This window comes from Panthera pardus, unplaced genomic scaffold, assembly GCF_024362965.1.
Source record: "Panthera pardus isolate Hobbes unplaced genomic scaffold, ASM2436296v1 HiC_scaffold_17, whole genome shotgun sequence".
Lineage (NCBI taxonomy): Eukaryota > Metazoa > Chordata > Mammalia > Carnivora > Felidae > Panthera > Panthera pardus.
Window position 1 is genome coordinate 137,738,908 of NW_026526732.1, and position 22,428 is coordinate 137,761,335.

Sequence of the window (22,428 nt, forward strand, 5' to 3'; positions counted from 1 at the left end):
CCTTAACCCAGACATAACAAGCATGTCGCTCAGAACTGATTCTTATTAAAGGCAAGAATAAAATACTTGACTATCAGCAAAGAAGTAGCAGAAAAGCAAAGAGATGACTTGGAAAATAATTCCACATAGGAGTCTAGGTCATGATTCTTCCTAGCCCCACCCTCTAGTTTCAGCTCCTCACCCCGTGAAAACGACAGCTTTTGCAGGTTAACTACTTCCAAATCCCTCTGGCTTAGCACCAGGTCCCTATCTGCAGGCTCATCGCCGCTAAGATTCCCGCCTTCCCTCTGAGCCCAATTCTCCAAGATGCTATCCTGTAAGTATTCAGAAACCATTCGTTCACATGGGCTCTTAACTCATCAACCAGAAAAGTGGCTCACTGCCAAGCCTCAGTTCCCTTAGCCAAATACCAAATTAAAACATGGCTGTCATCCTCTTTCTTCTTCCTTTACTAGATTTTATGAACCCATTCTGAACTTTGAGGGCAGACACTGGACACTTCCACAGTTGTTAAAAACTTCTACATTTCTCAGGCAAGCAAATCCTGAATCTGGGCAGGTTTTCCGGACATCTCCTTCCTCCAGTAAAGAATTTTAAACACAAAACTAATAGCTGGCAGACCTGATGCTTTTTGTTGGGGAGTAGGGAGTTCTCCTTGGGAGAAATCAAGTAACCATCACCTACATATTTTGAACAGTTCTCTTCTCCGTCAGATAGTAAATTTCCCTGCAAGGGCTCTTCTGGAAGCAGAGAGTAAATTACACATTTGATCTTCCAATTAATCCAAAATATACCTCCTCGAGGCAAACCATATGCATCACTTCTAAAATCTGGTCCAGCTTCTGTCTTTTGGCCACTTCACTATACCAGGACAATCTTCAAGTACATTCTGTCAGAAACTCTTGGCAAGAAGGGGCACAGGGACAGAACATCAAGTGATGCTCAGTGGGAAAGGGTGACAATTGCTCTTCCCTGAATCAGTTTCAAGGGTAATCAGTACAAGATAATACTCCTAAGATATAGAAGGAAAGTCCGTAATTATTCATTATTCATTAAAGAGGGATTATTCAAAAAGGTGGATTTCTTTAAACTGAAAGGTGGGGCGCCTGGGTGGCTCAGTCGGTTAAGCGTTCAACTTTGACTCAGGTCATGACCTCACAGTCGTGGGTTCGAGCCCTGTGTCAGGCTCTGTGCTGACAGCTAAGTGCCTGGAGCCTGCTTTGGATTCTTCTCCCTCTTTCTCTGCCCCTTCCCTGCTCATGCTCTGTCTCTGTCTCAAAAATAAATAAAACATTAAAAAAAAATTAAAAAATAAACTGAAGTGTGATGAGTCAGTCCCAAGTTTATTAGATTATAGGAACGTACAGTGTTATTTCATTTAAAAACAAGTGTCCTTGGATTCATCTTCTTTGAGATTTCAGATCCCATGGTGCCTGCCTACAGTAGAAAAACCAGGCCTACACTCTGGACGTGGCTTGAACATCAATTTCACTATTTAGGCAAATCCCTTCCCCTCATGAGATTTCAGTCACCCCATCTGCAAAGGAAATTATACTGCACTAACCGCTTCGGGTTTCCTCATGACTATATTTTGCACACCTAATATCAAGAAAGAAAAAATAACAATAAAAACAACAAAATCTAACTAGTCACTTCTGCTATTTAAGTTGAAAAGTCCCAGAATCCAAGAATGAGTGTAAGGACAGGACAGTGACACAGTGCACACACAGGACACAGCCACCACCAGCCTCTCTCAGGCACATATATGTGGGGTGAGAGGCCCAGGAGGGCAGGGCACACCACACTTGTTTTGTTTCTTAACTTTTTAATTTATTTTTGAAGGAGAGAGAGACAGAGTGTGAGCAGGTGAGGAACAGAGGAAGAGGGAGATACAATCTGAAGCAGACTCCAGGCTCTGAGCTATTAGCACAGAGCCCGACCCGGGGATCGAACCCATGGACCATGAGATCATGACCTAAGTTGAAGTCGGATGCTTAACGGACTGAGGCACCCAGGCGCCCCATCTGCATTTTTTTGTGTAATTTTTTTGACATTTATTTATTTTTGAGAGACAGAGCAAGACAGAGCATGAGTAGGGGAGGGGCAGAGAGAGGCAGAGACACAGAATCTAAAGCAGGCTCCAGGCTCTGAACTGTCAGCACAGAGCCCGATGCAGGGCTCGAACTCAGGGACCATAAGATCATGACATGAGTCGAAGTCAGACACTAAACCGACTAAGCCACCCAGGCGCCCCACCCCATCTGCACTTCTGATCAAAGAGCAGAGAAAGCTGTGGATTCTCTGAGTAGATGTTCCTTTTTTCCAGCCAGCTTAATCTAAATTAGCAGTTCTCAACTGGGGGGGGGGGGGGGGGGAGAGGGGGGGGGCTCAGGATCCCTTTATACTTTTAAAAAAATTGAGGACCCCAAACATCTTTTTTGTGAGTCACATCTGTTGATATTTACTGAAAACGTCACACTCCCTGATTTCTAACTATATTACAAAGCTACAGTAAGTAACACAGTATGGTGTTGGCATAAAAACAGACACACAGATCAATGGAACAGATTATAGAGCCCAGAAATAAACCCATGCATATATGGAAAATTAATTTACAACAAAGGAGCCAAAAATATACACTGGGGAAAGAACAGTCTCTTCAATAAATGGTGCTGGGACAATGGGACAGCCACATGCAAAAGAAGGAAAGTGGACCCGTCTTATACCACACACAAAAATTAACTCAAAATGGATTAAAGACTTAAATGTAAGCCCTGAAACCATACACCTTCTACAAGAAACATAGGCAGTAAACTCCCTGCCTTGGCAATGATTTTTTGAACCTGACACCAAAAGCAACAAAAGGAAAAATAAACAAGTGGGGCTACATCAGACTTAAAGCCTTCTGCACAGCAAAGGAAACCATCAACAAAATTAAAAGGCAAGCTATTGGGTGGGAGAAAATATTTGCAAATCATGTATCTGGTGAGGGACTAATATCCAAAATATATAAGGAACTCATACAACTCAATAGCCAAAAAAACAAACAATCGATTAAAACATGGGCAGACATTTTTCCAAAGACATACAGATGGCCGATGAGTACATGAAAAGATGCTCATCATCATTAACCATCAGAGAAATGCAAGTCAAAACTACAATGAGACATTACCTCACACCTGTCAGAATGACTAGTGTCAGAATTACTAGTATCAAAATGACAAGAAATAATAAGAGTTGGCAAGGATGTAGAGAAAAGGGAACCCTCATGTACTGTACTCAGGAATGCAAACTGGTGCAGCAACTAAACAGTATGGAGCGTCCTCAAAAAAATTAAAAACAGAACTACCCTGTGATTCAGCTGTTCCACTTCTGGGTATTTATCCAAAGAAAATGAAAACACTAACTCCAAAAGATATCTGCACCCCCGTGTCCATTGAACCATTTACAATAGCCAAGATGTGGAAACAACACAGGTATCCATCAGTGGGTGAACAGGTAACAAAAACATCACACACACACACACACACACACACACACACACACACACACACAAGAATATTATTCAGCCATAAAAAAGACTGTTCCCTACTTAGGTACTCTCTATCTCTGTCTACAAGTAGTAGTTCCTCTCTACATCTGCTAGTCCTACATTCTTTAAGGTTGCCTTTGTCCTTCTTAGTGATTGATCTCCTGTTACTAGCAAATAATTCTTCGTATTAAATTTCCCTGTTCAAATTACTGGTATGGTTTCTTTGTCCTGAATGGATCCTGAACCCTAAATGATACCATCATCATCTGTAAAACTTAAAAGAGAATGCATATTTCCTAAATCACTAAGAAAATTAAAGCCCAGGGCATTATAGCCCATTTAGGAAATGAGAGGAATCAGTGAGAAAGCATAAAACATGATCACAAAGACCAAAGTCAGTAATTAACATAAAAGCAAATGGATTAGTCTCCCCTATTAAATTGCAAAACCTCTCCAAATGGGTTGAAGTATAAAATCCAACAAGACATGCTCTTTAGAGAAAACAAAAAATTATATAAAAGTTAAAAAAAAAAATAGACAACTTATCAAGCAAGTATAAACAAAAAAAAAAGAATATTCCAATCTCAAAGAGATAACACATAAAGGACAAAAAGAATAACTTTATAGATTGTCTTCTTATGAATGATCCCCAACAGACACAAGTATCTACATACTAAACAACCGTATCAAAATATATAAAGAAAAAGCTCCAAACAAAATAAAACTGAGAGAAAGAACGATCTAGAAGCCTTTAAGACAACACTACTAGTCTATGGTAGTTTACACCCAAAAATAAGAAAATAAAATTTCAATCATATAATTAAAGTGGTTGAGTACGTGTTCAGCTGTCCCACATACACTGAATAAACCTTCATTTAAAACATCCATAGCATGCTTTTTTAAAATGCTGGGCCCCAAAACCTCAATCAATTCCAAAAAACAGAAACTACATAAGCCATTTTTCCTTGCTACAAGTAACAATTATTTAAAACAAACAAACAAAAAAAAAGCCAACCACACAGAAAATTTTAAATATTCTTAATTATTTAACCAAAAGTTTAAACACAATGATAAACTACTTAGAAAAAAAAGACACATCAATGTAGCTGGGATAGGAACACATTTGAAATTAAAGATAACTAAAACCCTTCATTTGTATACATATAAAAACAAAAAATAAACATCAGACTCAAAAAGTTACAGGGAAAAATTCTACAGAAAACAAAAGAAATACACATAAGATGAGAAATTAAAATATTTTAAAACAAATCACACGTGATAAATCCAAACAGCAGGGGTTTTTTTTTAAGGGAAAAAAGATTACCTTTAGCAAGTCAAATCAAGGAGAAAAAGGAATGGTCAAACTAAGAAAAGGTCATTTCTTATAACTTAAAAGTAACAAACTTAATATAGAAAATTTCTTACCCTATTCAAATTCTCTGCTAATAAATGTGTTAAATTTCAACAAAATTCGGTTTTCTGGAAAAACATAAATCACTTAAATTTAACAAGTAACAAACAGAAGGAGAAATACATTTGAAACAAAATCTTAAAATCAGATATGAAAATACCTAAGTTTAAAAATAGGTAACAGTCACAGAAGAAACTTGACAGTTATCAAGAAATGACTTCCAAACAGGGCTCTCAATTCAAAAGTTTTATAAGCGCAATCCTTCCATGTTTAGTGGAACAAGTAACCCCAACGATATACGTGCTTGATGCAAATACACATATTTATCCTATTCGCCTCATACAGCTAGCAAAATCTCTACGTCAAAAATTGGACATGAGCCCAAAAGATTAAATTCACTCACGTAAAAATGCCATTTTGCTAAATAACATATTAGCAAATCAAATTTTATAGGACCAATAAGGCGGCCACATTTGAGGAGAAATGCACTGTATGACAATCACAAATTTCACAACGGATTTTCCCAGAAAAATAAACGTAAAAATCAGGACAATAAAACGGTTGGACAGCAGAAGTCTACAATTGCTGGTAGCAGAGAGGCGGCATCATTTCTAATATTTCAGAGAGGAGATCCCACTCATGCTGGCGGGTTTGAGGGCTCTTTATCACATTCAATGTCTGTCCCAAAGTTACTGACACTTGAACATGATTTTCAACACTAATGTTACCACGACCATTCAATGAATGCCTGTAAGAGAATACGATAAATGTGAATGTGAAAACAGTCACCAAAATCACTCTCAGAGTGGTACTGGTGAAGAACCCTGGGCTTTACAGGATGCTCACAAAGGAGGATGGCAGAACTCTTTACCAGTTAAAGCTTCACTGCTACAAAGCAAAAGCATGAGCCATGCACGATGCAGACTGCCAGTTATGAAATTACACAAACCGTGGTCATTCTTTAGGCTGAAAGTATGTGTGTACTACTTCAGATTTTGAAAACAAAGGGAGTCTTTAATACGAGAGCAACTATTTTAAATCCATATAATTCAAGTCTACACAAGATGCAAGCAAAATGTAAATCTTAAAAAAAAAAATTTTTTTTAATTATCTACCTGATTCCAGGAGTTCAAAGATTGGTTTAATGTTGCAAAAATCGACTGATGATCTCATCAACAAATTAAATGGAAAAAAACCCATATGACTATCTTACAAGATACCCAAAAAGTGTATGTGACAAAATTCCAGAGCCAATCCTAATTCAGATTCTTTAAAAACTAAAAATAGACGGGTATTTCCTTTCTAGATAAAGAAGAACTCAAAACAGCCAACCTCGAAAGAAAATATTACGGACATTCCCATGAAAATCAAAAACAAGGTCTGCCATCATCGTCATTTAAAACTGTTCTAAACATTTGTGCCAACAAAATATGCAACAAAAACGAAACTACTAGAAGAAACATTACTGCTATTCACAGATGATAAAGTGTTTCCTAGAAAATCCATGTGAAATTATTGAAAAAAGTTCTAGAATTAAAGTGACTAGGTAACTAGAAAAATATAGTCTGAGGAGACCGCATACTGATTCCTGCTCAAGTCGCTGCACCTGCCCCACCAGGACTGCCTCTATCCTGGTTGGAGTCAGTATTATTGTTCGTCTGCCATCACCTTCATGCTCAACTAAGTGGCTTCCCCCCCCCCCCCCCCCCCGTCAGCCTGGTGAGACGTTATGCACTATGACCACAGGATGTTTCTAAACCAAATCTGATGCCATTCCTTTGCTCAGAATCTTCTCACAGCTTCCCATAATAGAATAAAAACCAAATTTCTTACCAAGGCCTTCTACATATGCCCCTATACGCCCAGGCCTTACTCAAAAGCCATTCTTGACACCCTAGCCACCTTGTCTTCCTTCCTCTTCCTCAAATACCCCAAAGGCGCTTTGCCGGCATTGCTCTTCCCCACATCCTATCTTAAATGTTAGCCCTTCAAAGAGCTCTTCTGATCATCCAAACTAAAGTCGCCATCCAGTCACTGTCTCCCATCACCCGATTTTAATTCCCTCCATAGAATCAAAGTTCATGATCTGATACTTTTCCCTGTATGTTGAGTATCTCCTCCCACTAACGTCACCTCCATGAGAGCAAGAAGTTTGTCTTAACTCTTTATCTCCAGCACTTAAATAAGTGTCTGGCACTTAAGAAGAGTCACTCAAAAAACATCTGAATTTGAGTCGCCTATCATCATTCCCAATGGACTGTAAGCTCCACAAACTAGGAGTCATACCTACTTTACTCATTGTTCTATCTCCATGACTCTGACACCGGGCGGTTAATAAATTACCTGATAACTGAATAAATCCCTCCTTCCCTCCTTTTAATCCCTAGGATTAAGATGGGGAAATATTCCTGGTAGGTCCAACATACTGTTGGTCCATACTGAACTTGTAGCCAACTAGTAACTATCCCAAACGATTTCATGTGAATTATAAAGTCTGGTCTTCCCACTTCTACCAATTCCCAAAATTCTACACTTGTGTAATTAACTTAGGATAAACACAAAGCTTTAATAAAGTGTGATAGCCTTACTGAAATTAATCTTCAACACACCTTCATAGAAAAGACATTTAAAAGAACCTAACAGGTCAATAAAAATGAAATCTTTTGAGTCCTAATCCATAAACTGTGTGAGTAGCTGGGCAAAGAAGAGAACTTCTTAAAATTATACTTGAAAAAAAACCAAAAAACAAAAAAACAAACCCTGAGGTATTAAAATGTTAATCCATCTTGTCAGTGTATAGAGAAATGAGTGCCCTGTGCTAAAACTAACAAGGCCACAAAAGGACTGCCTCTGAAGGAATTAAGATACGGGATCACCATTCTGATTACCCAAGAGTTACTCATTAAATATGACACAGAGTACATACTTGCTGGTGTGTGGGCACTCTAACTATGTAATTACTTCAAACAAAAGGCTACACTCACAATTTTTTATATTTTCTTTTTATTCAAGAGTTTACTCACAGGCAGCACTTTAAAACCAGGCTTTTAAAATTAAAGGCCAAAACTAAAAAAATTTTTGCAAATATGACACTGCTAAAAGAATGATCATCTTAATAATTTAAACCCTAAAACATTTTGTGGAGTTAAAGTCTTTATACATAGACTGTGTAAGATCGATATCATTTAAAGTAAACAACTGAAAAACCACAGATCGTGGGCAAATTTGTCAATGAAGATAATCATCAGTTTCAGCCTTCCAAAGTATGAAAACCAGCAATTAATTCATCCTGTGACAGAGTATAAACTATGCTTCAGAATTTGGACTTTAAAGTCTCTTTCTCCAGCAGCAGATCAGCATATCTATGCTGAAGTTCTTTTTCTCTTTCCTGTTGTCGCTGAACATCTTCTTTTAGACACTTGAAGAGACAAAAATATTAAATCATTATTTCGTATGTAAGCACGCAATGAAAATTAAAAATATCTTATGGCACTTTATCATCTTACGAACAGAAGGGTTAAGTCATGACTCTTAAGAGAGAAGTATTCCCCAGAGAAACAAGGAAGAACAACTACTTATGCTCTAAAGCCAGTACTGCAACGGTTCTTTGGTCATACGACTACCATCTTGTTGGGAGAATCTCTGCTAGCTCAAATAAACAAGCCACTGCTGCCCTATCAGTACCCACAAATGCACCTCGATAAGCCCTCACGGCCCTTTATCTCAGTAGGGACTATCATGCACACTTCGGAAATAAAAGTTAAACCAAATCTGGCCAGAGGAATTTCATGCTGTACAATGACCAGCTATATTCCCAGCATTCTAAATTACAAAACAGGCAACGGTTTAATGTACCTCAGAGAGCTGTAAGAATGGGATGCAATTAAGTTTCAGGGGGACAAATCACAAGGGTTACTTACTCTATTTCACCGTGTATCTATATGCAAACCAGAAAATCAGTAAAGGAAAAGCCATTGTATCCACCACTAGCCTGGTCTATCCACCTATACACAGACAATTCTAGATAAGAAAGTCAAAAACTTCAGGCTCTCACTGAAAAAAGCCAGACAGTATCAACTTCAGAGATAAATCTGCACAGGAGAAAGAAAAAACAGGAAAGCCCTGGTAATTTTTTGCAGTTCTCTTTTTAAGCAATGCTGCAAGGCAATGATGTTACCTCTAGCCTCCGGGGAATAGCAGAATCTTCGTGTTTCTTGAGTTCTTCAAAAGTGCGTAACTCCAAGTAAGCCTGCTCGATTTGGTCCCATAAGTCATTCAACTGTTTCATAAGCCCCATAGCACGAGACTGGTAACCCCCAAGCAAAATTTTCATCTTCTTTTCCATCTTTGCAGCTCTCTTGGCTTCCGTTGTCATGTGACCCCTGTTTATCTGGGGGAGCAGGGGAAGATCACATCAGCAGACATGAGAAAAGCAGGCTAAATAACAGAAAAGGTCCTGTTGGTTCATCTACCTCCTCAAAGCCAAGGCGCATTAGAATTCCTCATACTTGAGCTACCATAACACAAAATGTGGCCTAAGAAGGATTTGTCTTGCACTGGAAGGGTTGTACAGTTTAGTCCCAAATAATCGATTTGTAATAATCTCACCCATAATTCAATTTCAAAGCAGGCTTGAATTTCACAGTGTAAGAAAAAGTAACCTGCACTTCTGAAAATAACTTCTGCTATCATTAATCTGCATGGATGTGGGGACTGGCAGAGACCCGTCTTCACCAGCTTCATCCCCAAAACGCATTGCCATACAATATGACGACTACAGCTAAGACTCCTGTATGACGTACCGGGAAGTTGTTACAAGAGTAGATCTGAAGATCACAAGAGAAAATGTTTTTCTTTCTCTGTTTTCTTCTTTTCTTTACATTTTATCTATGTGAGATGACAGATTTTTAACTGAGATGAGACTGTGATCATCATTTCACAATATATGTAAGTCAAACCATCATGCTGAATGTCCTAAGTTTATACAAGGATGGATGTCAATTATTTCTCAGTAAAAGTGGAGAAAATGCACTTCTATATTATACATCCAGTACATTTTTAATAACTGAATAACAACCAATTAGTGCACCACAGTTGTAATCAAAATGTAACCCCCTCAAACTATAAAACTACTGGTTATTTTTATAATGTTATAATTCTAAATTTGGCATAAAACCCATAAAGGAAAAACAATGCCACGTTTGGCAAAGAAAAAAATATTTAGTTTTTGTACAGTGAAAAGACACCATAAAATTGAGAGATGGCAGTTTTCCTATTAAATATGTATCCTGGGCACAGATGGGCTGCCTCCTCAGCTCACTCTAAAATTAGGGGAAAAGAGTTCAAAATATATAAACTCAAAAAAGAACAGGAGAAGGACAATGAACAGGAGCAAGATATCAACAAAATTCTAGAGCTGAAGCAGGACAGAGAAGGCCCCAGTTGAGAGAGAACGAGAGAGTCCAAGGAGAGATGGATGAGAAGGGGAAAAGGTATGTAATGCAGAATCCCATCCACATGGCACCTACGCCAGGTATCTAGTCTACGTCCCACAGTATATAACCACTTCATATTTTAAAGTGATCTGCAAATGCACATACGACACTTACAACTGTGAGGTCAAAGCCTTAAGAGTAATTATTAAATCTGTTAGCTTCTTATATTCAATCTGTGTTAATTTATTATCTATCTATGTCTGTCCGTTCCTTTCCTCTCTCCCTCCCTCCCCTTACTTCACCTCTCTCCACTCTCTTCCACTCCCCCTCAAACTGATTTCATCAAGTGACTCCAAAACTAAGTAGTTTCAAGATAACATACACCCAAATGATAATCCATAATTCATAACAATGTAACTATAAACAAGGAAGACCATGTGACAATGTAAATACTCTTTTTTTTCTAAGATACCAAATGTAGAATAAATAGGATAGGGATAAGTAAACAGAAATGGTACCACGGATAAATGTCAAATAAATAACTGATAGGAAAAACTATACATAGGATGTTTTATTAAAATATTTAGAAACCATATAATCACCAAAACAAATATATAGCTTTCCAAAATAACAACTTTGAAACATCCACTTCAATGCCTAATATCCGATTTAAAAATAAACACATCAATTACAATGCTTTATGGTTAGAATATATAAGAACACCAAAAAATTAAAATGTTCCTCAAGGGCACCTGGGTGGCTCAGTCAGGTAAGCGTCCAACTCTTGGTTTCGGCTCAGGTCATGATCTCATGGTTCCATGAGTTCAAGCCCCCTCACTGATCTCCGCACTGACAGTGCAAAGCCTGCTTGGGACTCTCTCGCTCTCCCTCTCTCTCTGCCGCTCGCTCCCTCCCCCTCTCTCTCTCTCGCTCTCAAAATAAATAAATAGATAATAAATAAAGTAAAATAAAACATAATAAAATATTCCTCAAAATACAAAGTGTAGTTGAGCCTTGAACAACATAGGTTTGAACTGCACGGGTCCTCTCACATGGATTTTTTATAGTACTATAAATGTATTTTCTCTTATAATTTTAATAACATATTCTTTTCTCTAGCTTACTTTACTACAGGAACACAGAACATAATACATACACAATAGAAAATATGCGTAAATTGGCTTTATGTTATCAGTAAGGTGCCCCAGTCAACAGCAGGCTATAAGTTTTGGGGGAGCCAAGCCATGCATGAATTTTGAACTGGGGGGAGGGGGGCGGTCAGCGGCCATAAACCCTGTGTTGTTCAAGGGTCAAGTGTATACTTTTACCGGAAAAGTAACACTTCATACCTATCCACCTCCAGCTTAGTTTATTAAAAGTCAAAGTCAAATAAGCCTGGGGGGTGGAAAGAACTAACATGTCGCATGTCCACGCCTTGCCTTAAAAATGTGAGATGGATCTAAAATTAAAATACAGCTTTTTAACAACCATTTATATCTTCGGCATTTTATACAAGTTAATAAGCTTTTATTCCTCTGCAATTCATCTGAAGAATAAATCCAAGAATAAACAATGTCCTTTATAAAGGGGCCACTTTCCTCTAATAGCAAATCAAAGTAAGTTCCATGGCAGTTGTATGTCTTCTAAGGAAATACTGTGTGAAGTCAAGGCAGCACAGTATAGTGGGGGAGTGAGTCGTTCTTTCCTCGCAGCACAGCCACCCAACTGTTGTGAATCGATGCAAGTTATTTAACCTGTCTCCATTTCTCCATCAGTAAAATGGCAGTCACTGCTAAGTTATTATGAAGCTTAAATAAGATAATGTACGTAAAAGCCCTTAGCCACCCAGTGACTGGCACAGAGTAAGCAGTTAACAAATGTCAGCTCTGATTACAATTATTTCATATATACTAAGAGTTTAACCATTTTGATCTCCTCTCTAATGGACCAAGGGACTAATGATGAGGCTTTCAAACCTTCTTTAAAATTCCAACCTTAATTAAAAAATGACCCGGAATCCTTGCTGGAAATAAAACAAGGAAAAATAGCTGTTCCTTCTTTAAGAGAGCAGTTTGCCTCATGAGGACAACCATACCAAGTAACACATACTCAAACACATCTTCTCAAGCCAGTGGTTTTCAATCCCAGCTAAACTTTAGAATTACCTGTAGAGCTTTTACAATGTACCAGTGTCAGTGCCCTAAACCCAGAGACGCTTATTTAAATGGTCTCAGACTTTGGTATTTTTAAAGCCCCCAAATGATTCTCCTGGACAATCAGGATAGAGAATCTGTTTCAACCACTGTCATTACAGAAGCTGGACATCAATCAGCTGTTTTCTCTGAACTAGACCCACCAAAAAGCCCTCATTCCCAATAATAAGTGAACTAAATCAATGAGTTGCATGCAGTTCCTTAAATATAATTCAGCACGTTCTAAGATACTCTAATCACATGTGGATTCAAATAAACATTCCAAAAACCTTACCAGTACAGAATTTCAAATACACATAGCACATTTTTAAAAAAATAGACATACAAATTTTCATTTTCATTGGTCAAGATAATCCACTTAACTATATGCTGCACTCCATGGATATTCAATTTCCAATTTGGTGCAATAGCTTAATACTTATGTTCCAAAAGTGTTTAATTAGTCATCAAGGCACATTTACTATGACTGGTACCTTGCATCCGGGGAATACCTTGCCTCGTACAATTGAGTCATTTATGCTTCCCAAACTATCAAGGATTTTAAAACTACTAAGCTGCTAGGTTCCATTTCACGCCAACAATTTAATTTAGCTCAAGCTTTATATAAAATCTTCTGACTCAAACACTGTGCTAAGATTTCAAGCAAATATGGAAATAAATGATACCCCAAAAAATTAAGTACAGGAAAAAATTTAGTCGAGTAACTATATAAATTTAATCACTAAAAGTATAAAGAAATTAAATGCAGCTTTTAATATTCAATTTAAGCTCAGTTATCTTAACACCTATCATCTTATCTGATCATTAAAATGTGAAGGAAGAGATCTGTACACTTTGTAAAATTTTCTATGACTGCTCAATGTGCTTTAGGAGGGAAAAAACCAACCTATAAAGCTGGCGTTTTTCTAGCAGCAAGAAATCACAAGCATGAAATAAATGCATATGCAAATTAGTCCAAACCCCCCCCCCCCATACACTACAGAAACATTAAAGTCCAACAGGATATAAGACCTTATTGTTTAAAATACAAAAAATCAGGGATGCCTTCTTGGCTCAGTCAGTTGACCACCCGACTTTTGATTTAGGCTCAGGTCATGATCCAAAAGTTGTGGGATCAAGCCCTGCATCTGGCTCCACTGCTTAATATTCTCTCTCCCCCTCTGCCCCTCTCCCACACTTGCTCACTCTTTCTAAAATAAAGAAAATTTTTAAAGATTTTATAATACAAAAAAAAAAAAAAAAAAACAGGGGAAAAAAAGACTCTGATTTAATCATATTCGTGTTTCTAAACCTTTTTTTAAAAATTAAGTATTTGCGGGGCGCCTGGAGGGCTCAGTTGGTTGAGCATCTGACTGTAGCTCAGACCATGGTCTCACAGTTCATGGATTCAAGCCCTGCATCGGGCTCTGTGCTGACAGCTCAGAGCCTGGAGCCTGCTTTGGATTCTATGTCTCCCTCTCTCTCGGCTCTTCCCCCACTCGCTGTGTCTCCCTCTCAAAAATAAATAAATGTAAAAAAAATTTTTTTAATAAAAGAAATATATATTAAGTATTAGCAACTGCCCTTCCTGAAGGACAACTTATTTTAAACAAAACGATATTGGCTTAAGGAGCTTGGATGGTACATTAGAGCTGACTTACAAAAAGTTCTCAAAAATTTTTTTCAAATCCTTATCTGCACTATAGATATGCACTTCAAATTCCTCTTCAAACATCTAACAGAGGGGTACAGAGGGGTAGCTGGGTGGCTCAGTCACTTGAGCATCCAGCTGGCGCAGGTCCTGATCTCACGGTTGGTGAATTTGTGCCCCACATGGGGCTCGCTCCTGTCAGCACAGAGCCCACTCCAGATCCTCTCTCTGTCCCCCCTGCCATCTGCCCCTCTCCCACTCGTGCGCAAGCTTTCTCTCTCACAAATACTAACAGAGACGGCAGTGGAGACAGGATTAAATACTTTGTTAACTTGTCACTAGACAAACCTACCAAATATGGTTATAATGGAAGTTTATGCTTTAAATACATATCAGCACAAAATTTCTAATATCTATGAGGAAATTAAAGTAGGCAACACTTGATATAATTGAAGCTGACTACGCCCAAAATGAAAGAGTAAAATTCAATCCAAGAGATGAATGAGAATATATCTACATATAAGTGTGTAGGGACACCAAGACAACAAATTTCATGTACCATAACTGTTTTACAATACAATGTCTGGAATTTGGTTCAAAATAGTGGGGAAGGGAAAATGCCATATGAAAACAAAAGTGGCGGTGAGTTGATACAGCTGGATGATAACACTGGAGGGCTCATTAAACTAATCCACTTCAGGATGTATTTGAAAACTCCCATAATAAAAGGTTTTATAAAATTCAAATTCAAGATCTACTGCAGAGGCTATTTAAGACTGTACACCACAAACCATGAAACACCAATACAATGAAATATAAGAGACATCAAAATCTACATGTCAACGATTTTAGCACACCAGATGTATATATGAAATGTTAAATTAAAATCCACAATTACGTTAAGATCCATTTATACTAACCAAAATCTGAGCCTTCAGTCTTACTCAATCTCTGCGAAAATCAACCCATATCTCCAATTTCGGACAGTCATCAAAACTTCTAGAATAAAAACTCAGCCACCCTGCTGTTCAAGGTAACAAAGTTACTTCATGACACCTAAAAGTATCAAACCAAGTTTAATCCAATTTAGACAACACTAACGGTGGTTAACAGACCTGAAGAGACATGGGACGGAATTCCCATTTGCTAAAACTTGCTATTTGCTAGGCACACAGTATCTCACTTAATCTTACATTATCTCAAACTCTCACTTCCGTGAGATAAGAACTATTACCCACCCTAATTTTACAGGTAAGTATGAGGAAATACGAGGCTCAGAGACGGTAAGTAACTTGCCCGAGGCCACACGGCCACTAAGTGATGAAGCTATGAAGTACGTCCTACTTGAAAGTTCAACACACCACTACTAATAAACCGAATGTCCCCTCTGCCTCAGCCCGTGAAATGCAAACATGCCTGAAGAAATTCAAGCTGTGGGACTGAATGGCTTAATGCCACCAGACAGTTCCCTGAAAAACAAGTTATTCTAGACACATGCAAACAAGATCTTAATTAATGGATCTGCCCATCACTCTTTCCCTGATTGAGACATTAACCTACAAGAGTTTTATTTGACACTTGAGAAAAGCTTTGACTTTCCTCAGCTTATCCTTTTAAATTCCTAACTCTTCTATTCTTAACAAGCTATAAAATTAGAAGAACACAAACATTTCTCAGAAAAAATTTACAGGGAAAAAAAATGTTATTTAACAACTTCTCAAGAAGTTGGGCAGAATATAACCAGCATAATTGGGGATTTCACCAAACCAGATCTTTGCCACAACTCTATAAATGAGAGCAAGTGATCAGGTCTTTTTAAAATGGTATTTGTAATATGTTATTAAATCTACAAAGTAGTATATGATGATTCCAATTCAGTTTTAAACATCTTCCTCCTTTCATCCACACACAGATGCATACACTAATTTTTTTCTATATTTAATTATACACACACACACATATATTAATAGATATACACACACATACATATCCATCAAAATGTATAAGGCGATTATGTTTGGATGGTAGGCTTCTTTTCAAATTGTTTTTTAATTTCTTTTTAAATTTTCTACAAAGTACAGGTATTATTTTTAGAAAAACGCCCACAAATGTTATTTTTTAAATGCATAGAAGAGAAACTGTCTAAAAAAGGCTGGCCAGAGACCAATGGAAAACTGATGGTCCCCAGGAGATGAATCAGTGGAACCATAAGTGTTTCCTCGGGTCATTACAAAAGGGGGCTGTATGGGACTTATAAAAGTGTAATTGTTACTTTCAAACTCACTAAGTTTGTTAAGGTTACTAAGCTTAAGTAATTCCAAAATAAACACATTATCCTTGGGTCTCCAATACTGTCTTCAGTTAAAGTCTGTTACAGTGAGGTTCAGAAACATTAAGAGCATCCCTCAGTGAAACTCTTGCTTGGAGGCCCAGAATATAACTTTACACCACTGGAAAAACAGGTTTAAGGATACCCAAAATAAATACATAGTTGATGGCAGCTCCACTTCCTAGTCCATCGTTTAGCAATATGATCCTATGGTAGTAACGATGTGGTTCAACCACCGAAATGTTTGCAAACAACAAGAGCCCATCAGTGCCTTTCCTTTCATCTCTATACTACTCACTAGCATTAAATCGTATCAGTGAACCTTCTCCACACTGACGAGATGCAGGTCCAAGCATGTGATTATTGCTTGCATCTACCAGAGTTAGCATCCACCAGACTGCATCCCAGCAAAGCAAGCTAAACAGGAAGGCAAAAAACCTTACCAAAAACCTTTCCAGGAACAGTAATGTACCAACAAAGCAATACCAAGAGCACCTGACATCTGCATGAGCTAGGAAATGAAACACATAAACTGCATGAAAGAAATTCAACTCAACGTTGAGGCATACCAGAAGCAACACGACTGTACCAAGGAGATCTCTGGTCCAGCTCTTCTTGATAGAACAAGCAAGAACTCTGCCAGTGCCCTTAAGGGTCAAAGCACAGAGCAGAATTTGAGAAAGGGAGCATTCCAGAGTACCAGAAACTTCTCTCCTGTGCCCCATGTCACCCCTCCCCCACACGCACAAGAGAACATAAACCTGCCGAGTTACTTCAACATACAGTCCTCCATCCAGATTTGCCCAACAACTTGATCCTTACCCTAAATTTTCACTCCTTAAAGTATTAAGGGAATTTTTTCCTATGTAAAAATATCTGACTTTATAAATAAAATCACTGAGAAAATATGATCCATTGTACAGTCAATTTTGCTGAAATATAACCATTCAGTAAAGTCAGGGGTGCTCCTAAGAGTTCTACAAGTACACTGAGAAAGATGTGTTATCTGTGTTTTTCAAGTTACTTTATTTCCAAGAAGTCGATGTTACATAATATTTCTTGACTAAGTTGACTGTGCCAGTAAAATACAGAGAGAAGTATTACTTCTGGACCTAGTTTCCACCTCTAAGGAAAACCTTTCCATTTTTATAGCTAACATGACAAAATCTACTTTTCAGCCAAACTTCCTCAACGCAGCAGTTTAGATACTATTTCAAATACTATTAAATTTAATAGCAGGCCTAAATTCAGACTTCTCTTTTCACTTTTGCACCTCCTGGAAATTATTTCACTCAAAATAATTATGTCTTCAGACGATTTCCTATTTCCACTTAAAGTGGAAACAAATTAGAACACTTCAAATTCTATTTGCACTTCCCAAATACAGTAATGACTCATTTATCTGGCATCATCAGAAAATGAGGTTCTCCTCCACATGAAGCATTTTCCAGATAACTGATGTCCACAAGAGCATAGAGCTTGTCCGCTTTGTTCCTGCTACACTCCCAGGTGCTAGAACAACGGCTGGCACATATTAGATGCTCAGTAATAGTCACTGAACATACGATCACATCAAGGACTATAAAGTCCTTTTATTTTTTACCATTTGATACAAAATTTTCCTACCATTTTAGGCATCCTTCTTTAAAAATATATATATAACAGTGAGCAGAAATTAACCATTTTTTTAAATATCTGGGGCATCACTACAGATAGCAATCACTCTGCTCTCCCACCACACACCCATAATGCCCTCAGAGGCTAATAAAATAGTGTATCTAAATGGCCTCGACATGCTATGCTTTCTAACTTTTCCTTTTCAGATATTAGTTATCATTTCTGTTTGCTGCTGCTGCTGCCTTGTTTGACACACAAATGTATGGCACAGTTCTAAAATTAATTCTGCCTCCAAAGCAGAATAAAACACGTGAACTTGGTTACAACTCAGAAGTCTTTCCCACTTACTTCTGACCTGTGACTACTTTCCGATTCCATTTATTTAACAGACTCCTTACACCACCCACCACATTCTACATAAAATCTGAGATGGTTCCATTAGTTTTAAGTGAGTATCCTATGGATTTTCATTTAAATTCTGCATTTCAAATACTAATCATGAGTAATGGCTCAAAGACCCAGCTCCAATATAAACCTCAGGGCATATTTTTTAATCCATTTAGGAGACACCAACCACGACAAAGCTGGATCTCATCTTGCTTGATACACTGTGATAGGGCCATAATTTAGATTCACTGTTCCAAAGTTCATGACAGCAAAAATCAAACACACTGGCAGCCATGGTGTATTGTGCTTGCACAGAAAGGCATATCTCCCTGAACCTAAGAGTGGAAAGAATAATTTAAGTATAGCATTTAGTTTATATAATACAACTGGAGTTCCTTCCCCACAACAAACTTTGAATAGTGTTTATAATTTAGCAATCAACTGAAATGATGAAAGAATTACCACAATTGAAATAAAATATTTATGTATTTCAAACCAGTAGAATTGTGTCTTCAAAAACTAAAATAAGCTAACACAAGCCTAGTTCTGAATTAGGGATGGATACAAATAAAATGGGGGAGTTGTTTATTTGGGTTTTTGAGTCTCTTTTCTTCTTTTTAAAGATTTAATGAACTTTCATTTGAAATAAGTGTAGTTTACTAAATTAAAGGATTTGATTACATATTCTTTAAAAGTAACTAGCTGAGTAAACAATAAAGTAAGTTATCCAGAAGTCAAGAAAAGAAAAATTACTTCAGACTGTTTTATGAATATTCTTCCAAAATCACCAATCCTTCAACAAAAATAGTTCAACGGAAGATTTCAGTTCCTGGTACTGAACTGAACAAAGAGAGCCACATGTTTTTAATGGTTGCTCATAAACGACCCAAATAAATCTCCAAAAGAACGGCAGTGGTTCTTTCTGTATTTTTCCCTTCAAAACTCACAAGACCAATTCAACATAAAAATAAAAATTACTGTACTTTATGGCACCACTCACTTCGTGACACATTTATTTGCTGTCACGAAAAGTTAGTGCCTCAGCAAAGTAAATGAGATTTAGGGAAAAACTTTTTTTATATTTTAAAGAGCACAAAATGTCCTTACCACGTGGGGCAGAAAACGTTTACCCACCTCAAATGAGAAGATTTTCAAACTAAGTGAGAGACCAAAGTATTTATATATAAAGGTTACAAGAAAGCTTTCCAAATAGCTTTCTAATCAATTACAATGCTGACCTTAGATCAGGATTACACTGCTAACTACCACTTATAAATAAACGAAGCCAACACAACAGAAAATGTAACTCAAAATGTGCCCACTGACGTTCTACTTTCCCTGACTTTAAATCCCAAATTAAAACACAGAACAACAGCACACCCTGCTGGAAGTTAGCAGTACAACGGAGTAACAAGCAGCAACTGGACTGCAAAGATTTCACCCACGATGAGAATTACTTCAAAGAGAAACTAATTTCCCACTAAGTGATAAAAGAGGCTCAAAGACATTAACCACCAGATGCCTATACGTGTAGTCTTAAAAGTAAAATTAAGACTTAGAATAATTTCATATTACAAGAACTCTTTTTCCTGTTCATTTCCCTAGCCCCACATGATACCAACCACTCCCAGTGGTACTGTTATTTTTATTTTAACTCTAAATAAAAATATTTTCCAATCTGCTTTCTGTAAAGAGAAATTAGTAGTCACAAAGGAGGAAATTGAGGCCATTTCTGCATGTGACTGCCTGAAGCACCCTTTTCTCCCCACCCTACCCTAGCCTCAGAAACATCCCTGAAGACCACCTTGAAAAATCCACAAGACAGCCCAGTGGTCCATGAACCACAATTTACATGCCATTGGCAAAATGCCTACACAGATTCTGGAATTCAAAACCTGCAGACTATATTAAGAAACCATGTGCCATGAAACTCCCATCTAGTACATTTCAACATTTCCTCAGATGTGAAAAAAATCACAGAAGCCATTATCTAAGATAATCCAGCTCGGTGCTCTCTCTCTAACAAACCCAAAGGAATCAGAGAATGAACAGAAAGGAACCAAAGTTACATGAATGTGCTCTTTTGGCTCCAGAAAAAAAAGCTCCTTGGCACCACTGAGATCCTTCTTTACAGAAAACAAGCTATTCTAGCATTGATGGACATTGTTCTGGGTGACCAGTGTTAACTTCTTGTCTTCCTTGCTCCCACATTTAAAAGGTCCTGTTTGACCTGTGATCAACCTGGAGGGCACCATTCTTTATCATAAAGGCCAGCAATTCTGAAAAATCAATGAAAACCAAACAAGACCAAACACTTTAGTACAGTTTTCCCTCCAGAGCTGCAAAAGCAAGGGGCACTCGGCTGGCTCAGTCAGAAGAGCATAATACAACTGTTGATCACGGGGTCGTGAGTTTGAGCCCCATACTGAGTGTAGACATCACTAAACAAAAGAAATAGACTTTAAAAAAAAAAAAAAAAAAGGCAAGAATTGCAAAACCAGTAAGTGTCTCAGGTCTGTTTTTCTGTAATTGTCTCCAGTGGTTATTACTTGGTCCATTGTCTCAATCAAGGTACATTTAAATTAGAATTTTAAAAGGATACCAACCTCAAGCCTCTTTTCAAGTGACTCGATTCTGTCCTTTTTGCTAGCTAAGTTGGCCCGTGTGTAGCGGCTCTGCCCAGGAAGATACAAAACTTGACTGTAGCATTCTTCCCACACCTGGTTATAAGCTTCACTTGAGAGTTCTCCGTGGCTCATACCTTGTTTTACCACTTCCATCTCCTGTACCAAAACATCCTGGGCCTGTGTACAGTAATAATTTCAGTAAGCTTGGGTACCAGAATTACTTGCTATCAAGAGAGAACTTTAAAACACTAATTTTCCTCTTTCTTTGGGTAAAGGCAAGGAGTTGTGGTTGACTTGTTTTTTTGTTTTTTGTTTTGGAAGGGGGGAACAATACCTAAACAAAATGAATTAAGAAGCCAGTAAGTTGACGCAGACTGATTTGAAAGTCAAGCTTCCGTATATCACCAATAAACATCTTTGCCTTCACTCTATTATTAACAGTAGCTACCATTTCTTGGACATCTACTCTATGCCAAGAACTCAATTTAAAAATTTTATCTACATTATCTCCAAACACCATTAACACGTTACAAAGTAGCTGGTATTACTCTCTTATTAAAGATGATGAAACTAAGGCTCAGAAAGATTAGGCAATTTTTGAAAAACACATCACACTAGTAAAGGCAAGACAGGATCATGCCCCAAGCCGAATGGTACCTTCGCTTGGGTGTGCTCCTTCCACTCTACCAATTCCTCCATACACTTCAGACTTCACAGGATTATGAAGGGGAACCAGGCATTTATTGCTTCTGATACATGCCTTTTTTCTCATCTGAAGAGATGCCCCTGACATTGCCAAAGAATGAGATGGGGGCACAGATCAAATAATAATGGCTCACACACCAGCTTTTACTTTACTAAAGAGAGTTTAAGATGACAGAATGAGGAGAGATAAAGTTGGACAGGCCTGGGTACATATCATACCTTTACCATTTAAGTAGCTGTCTGAACTTGCTTAACATCTCTGAGCCCGTTTCTCATCTGTAAAGTGAGGATAATACCCACCTGACATGTTTGTTATCAGGATTAAATGATAAAACATACACACAGAGTGTGGCCCAACTCGAGACCCAAGGACTCCACAAGCATACCACATCAACTTTTTCCAGCCCTTTGCTTCCTGGCTCAAAACTGACAACTATCATTTTGTGCCTTAAAGAAAGCTTTCGATCGTTCCAGTACATCACAGACCAAAATATGTAATAAAATCAAATACAAAAACGTAAAACAACAGAAAATCATGTCTA

The 22,428-nt window shown here is 37.7% G+C and overlaps 1 protein-coding gene across 1 annotated transcript in view; it reads right to left on the bottom strand.

The window, feature by feature from the left end:
• Positions 1-4,555: 4,555 nt before the first annotated feature.
• Positions 4,556-22,428, bottom strand: part of CDC5L (cell division cycle 5 like) — a 50,393-nt gene continuing 32,520 nt past the window's right edge. Inside the window, exons 14-16 of the mRNA XM_019457303.2 lie at positions 21,161-21,358; positions 9,121-9,333; positions 4,556-8,361 (exon numbers count right to left, since the gene is read on the bottom strand). Coding sequence (XP_019312848.1) covers positions 8,257-8,361; positions 9,121-9,333; positions 21,161-21,358 — 516 coding nt within the window. The 3' untranslated portion in view covers positions 4,556-8,256. The remainder of the gene's footprint in view (positions 8,362-9,120; positions 9,334-21,160; positions 21,359-22,428) is intronic.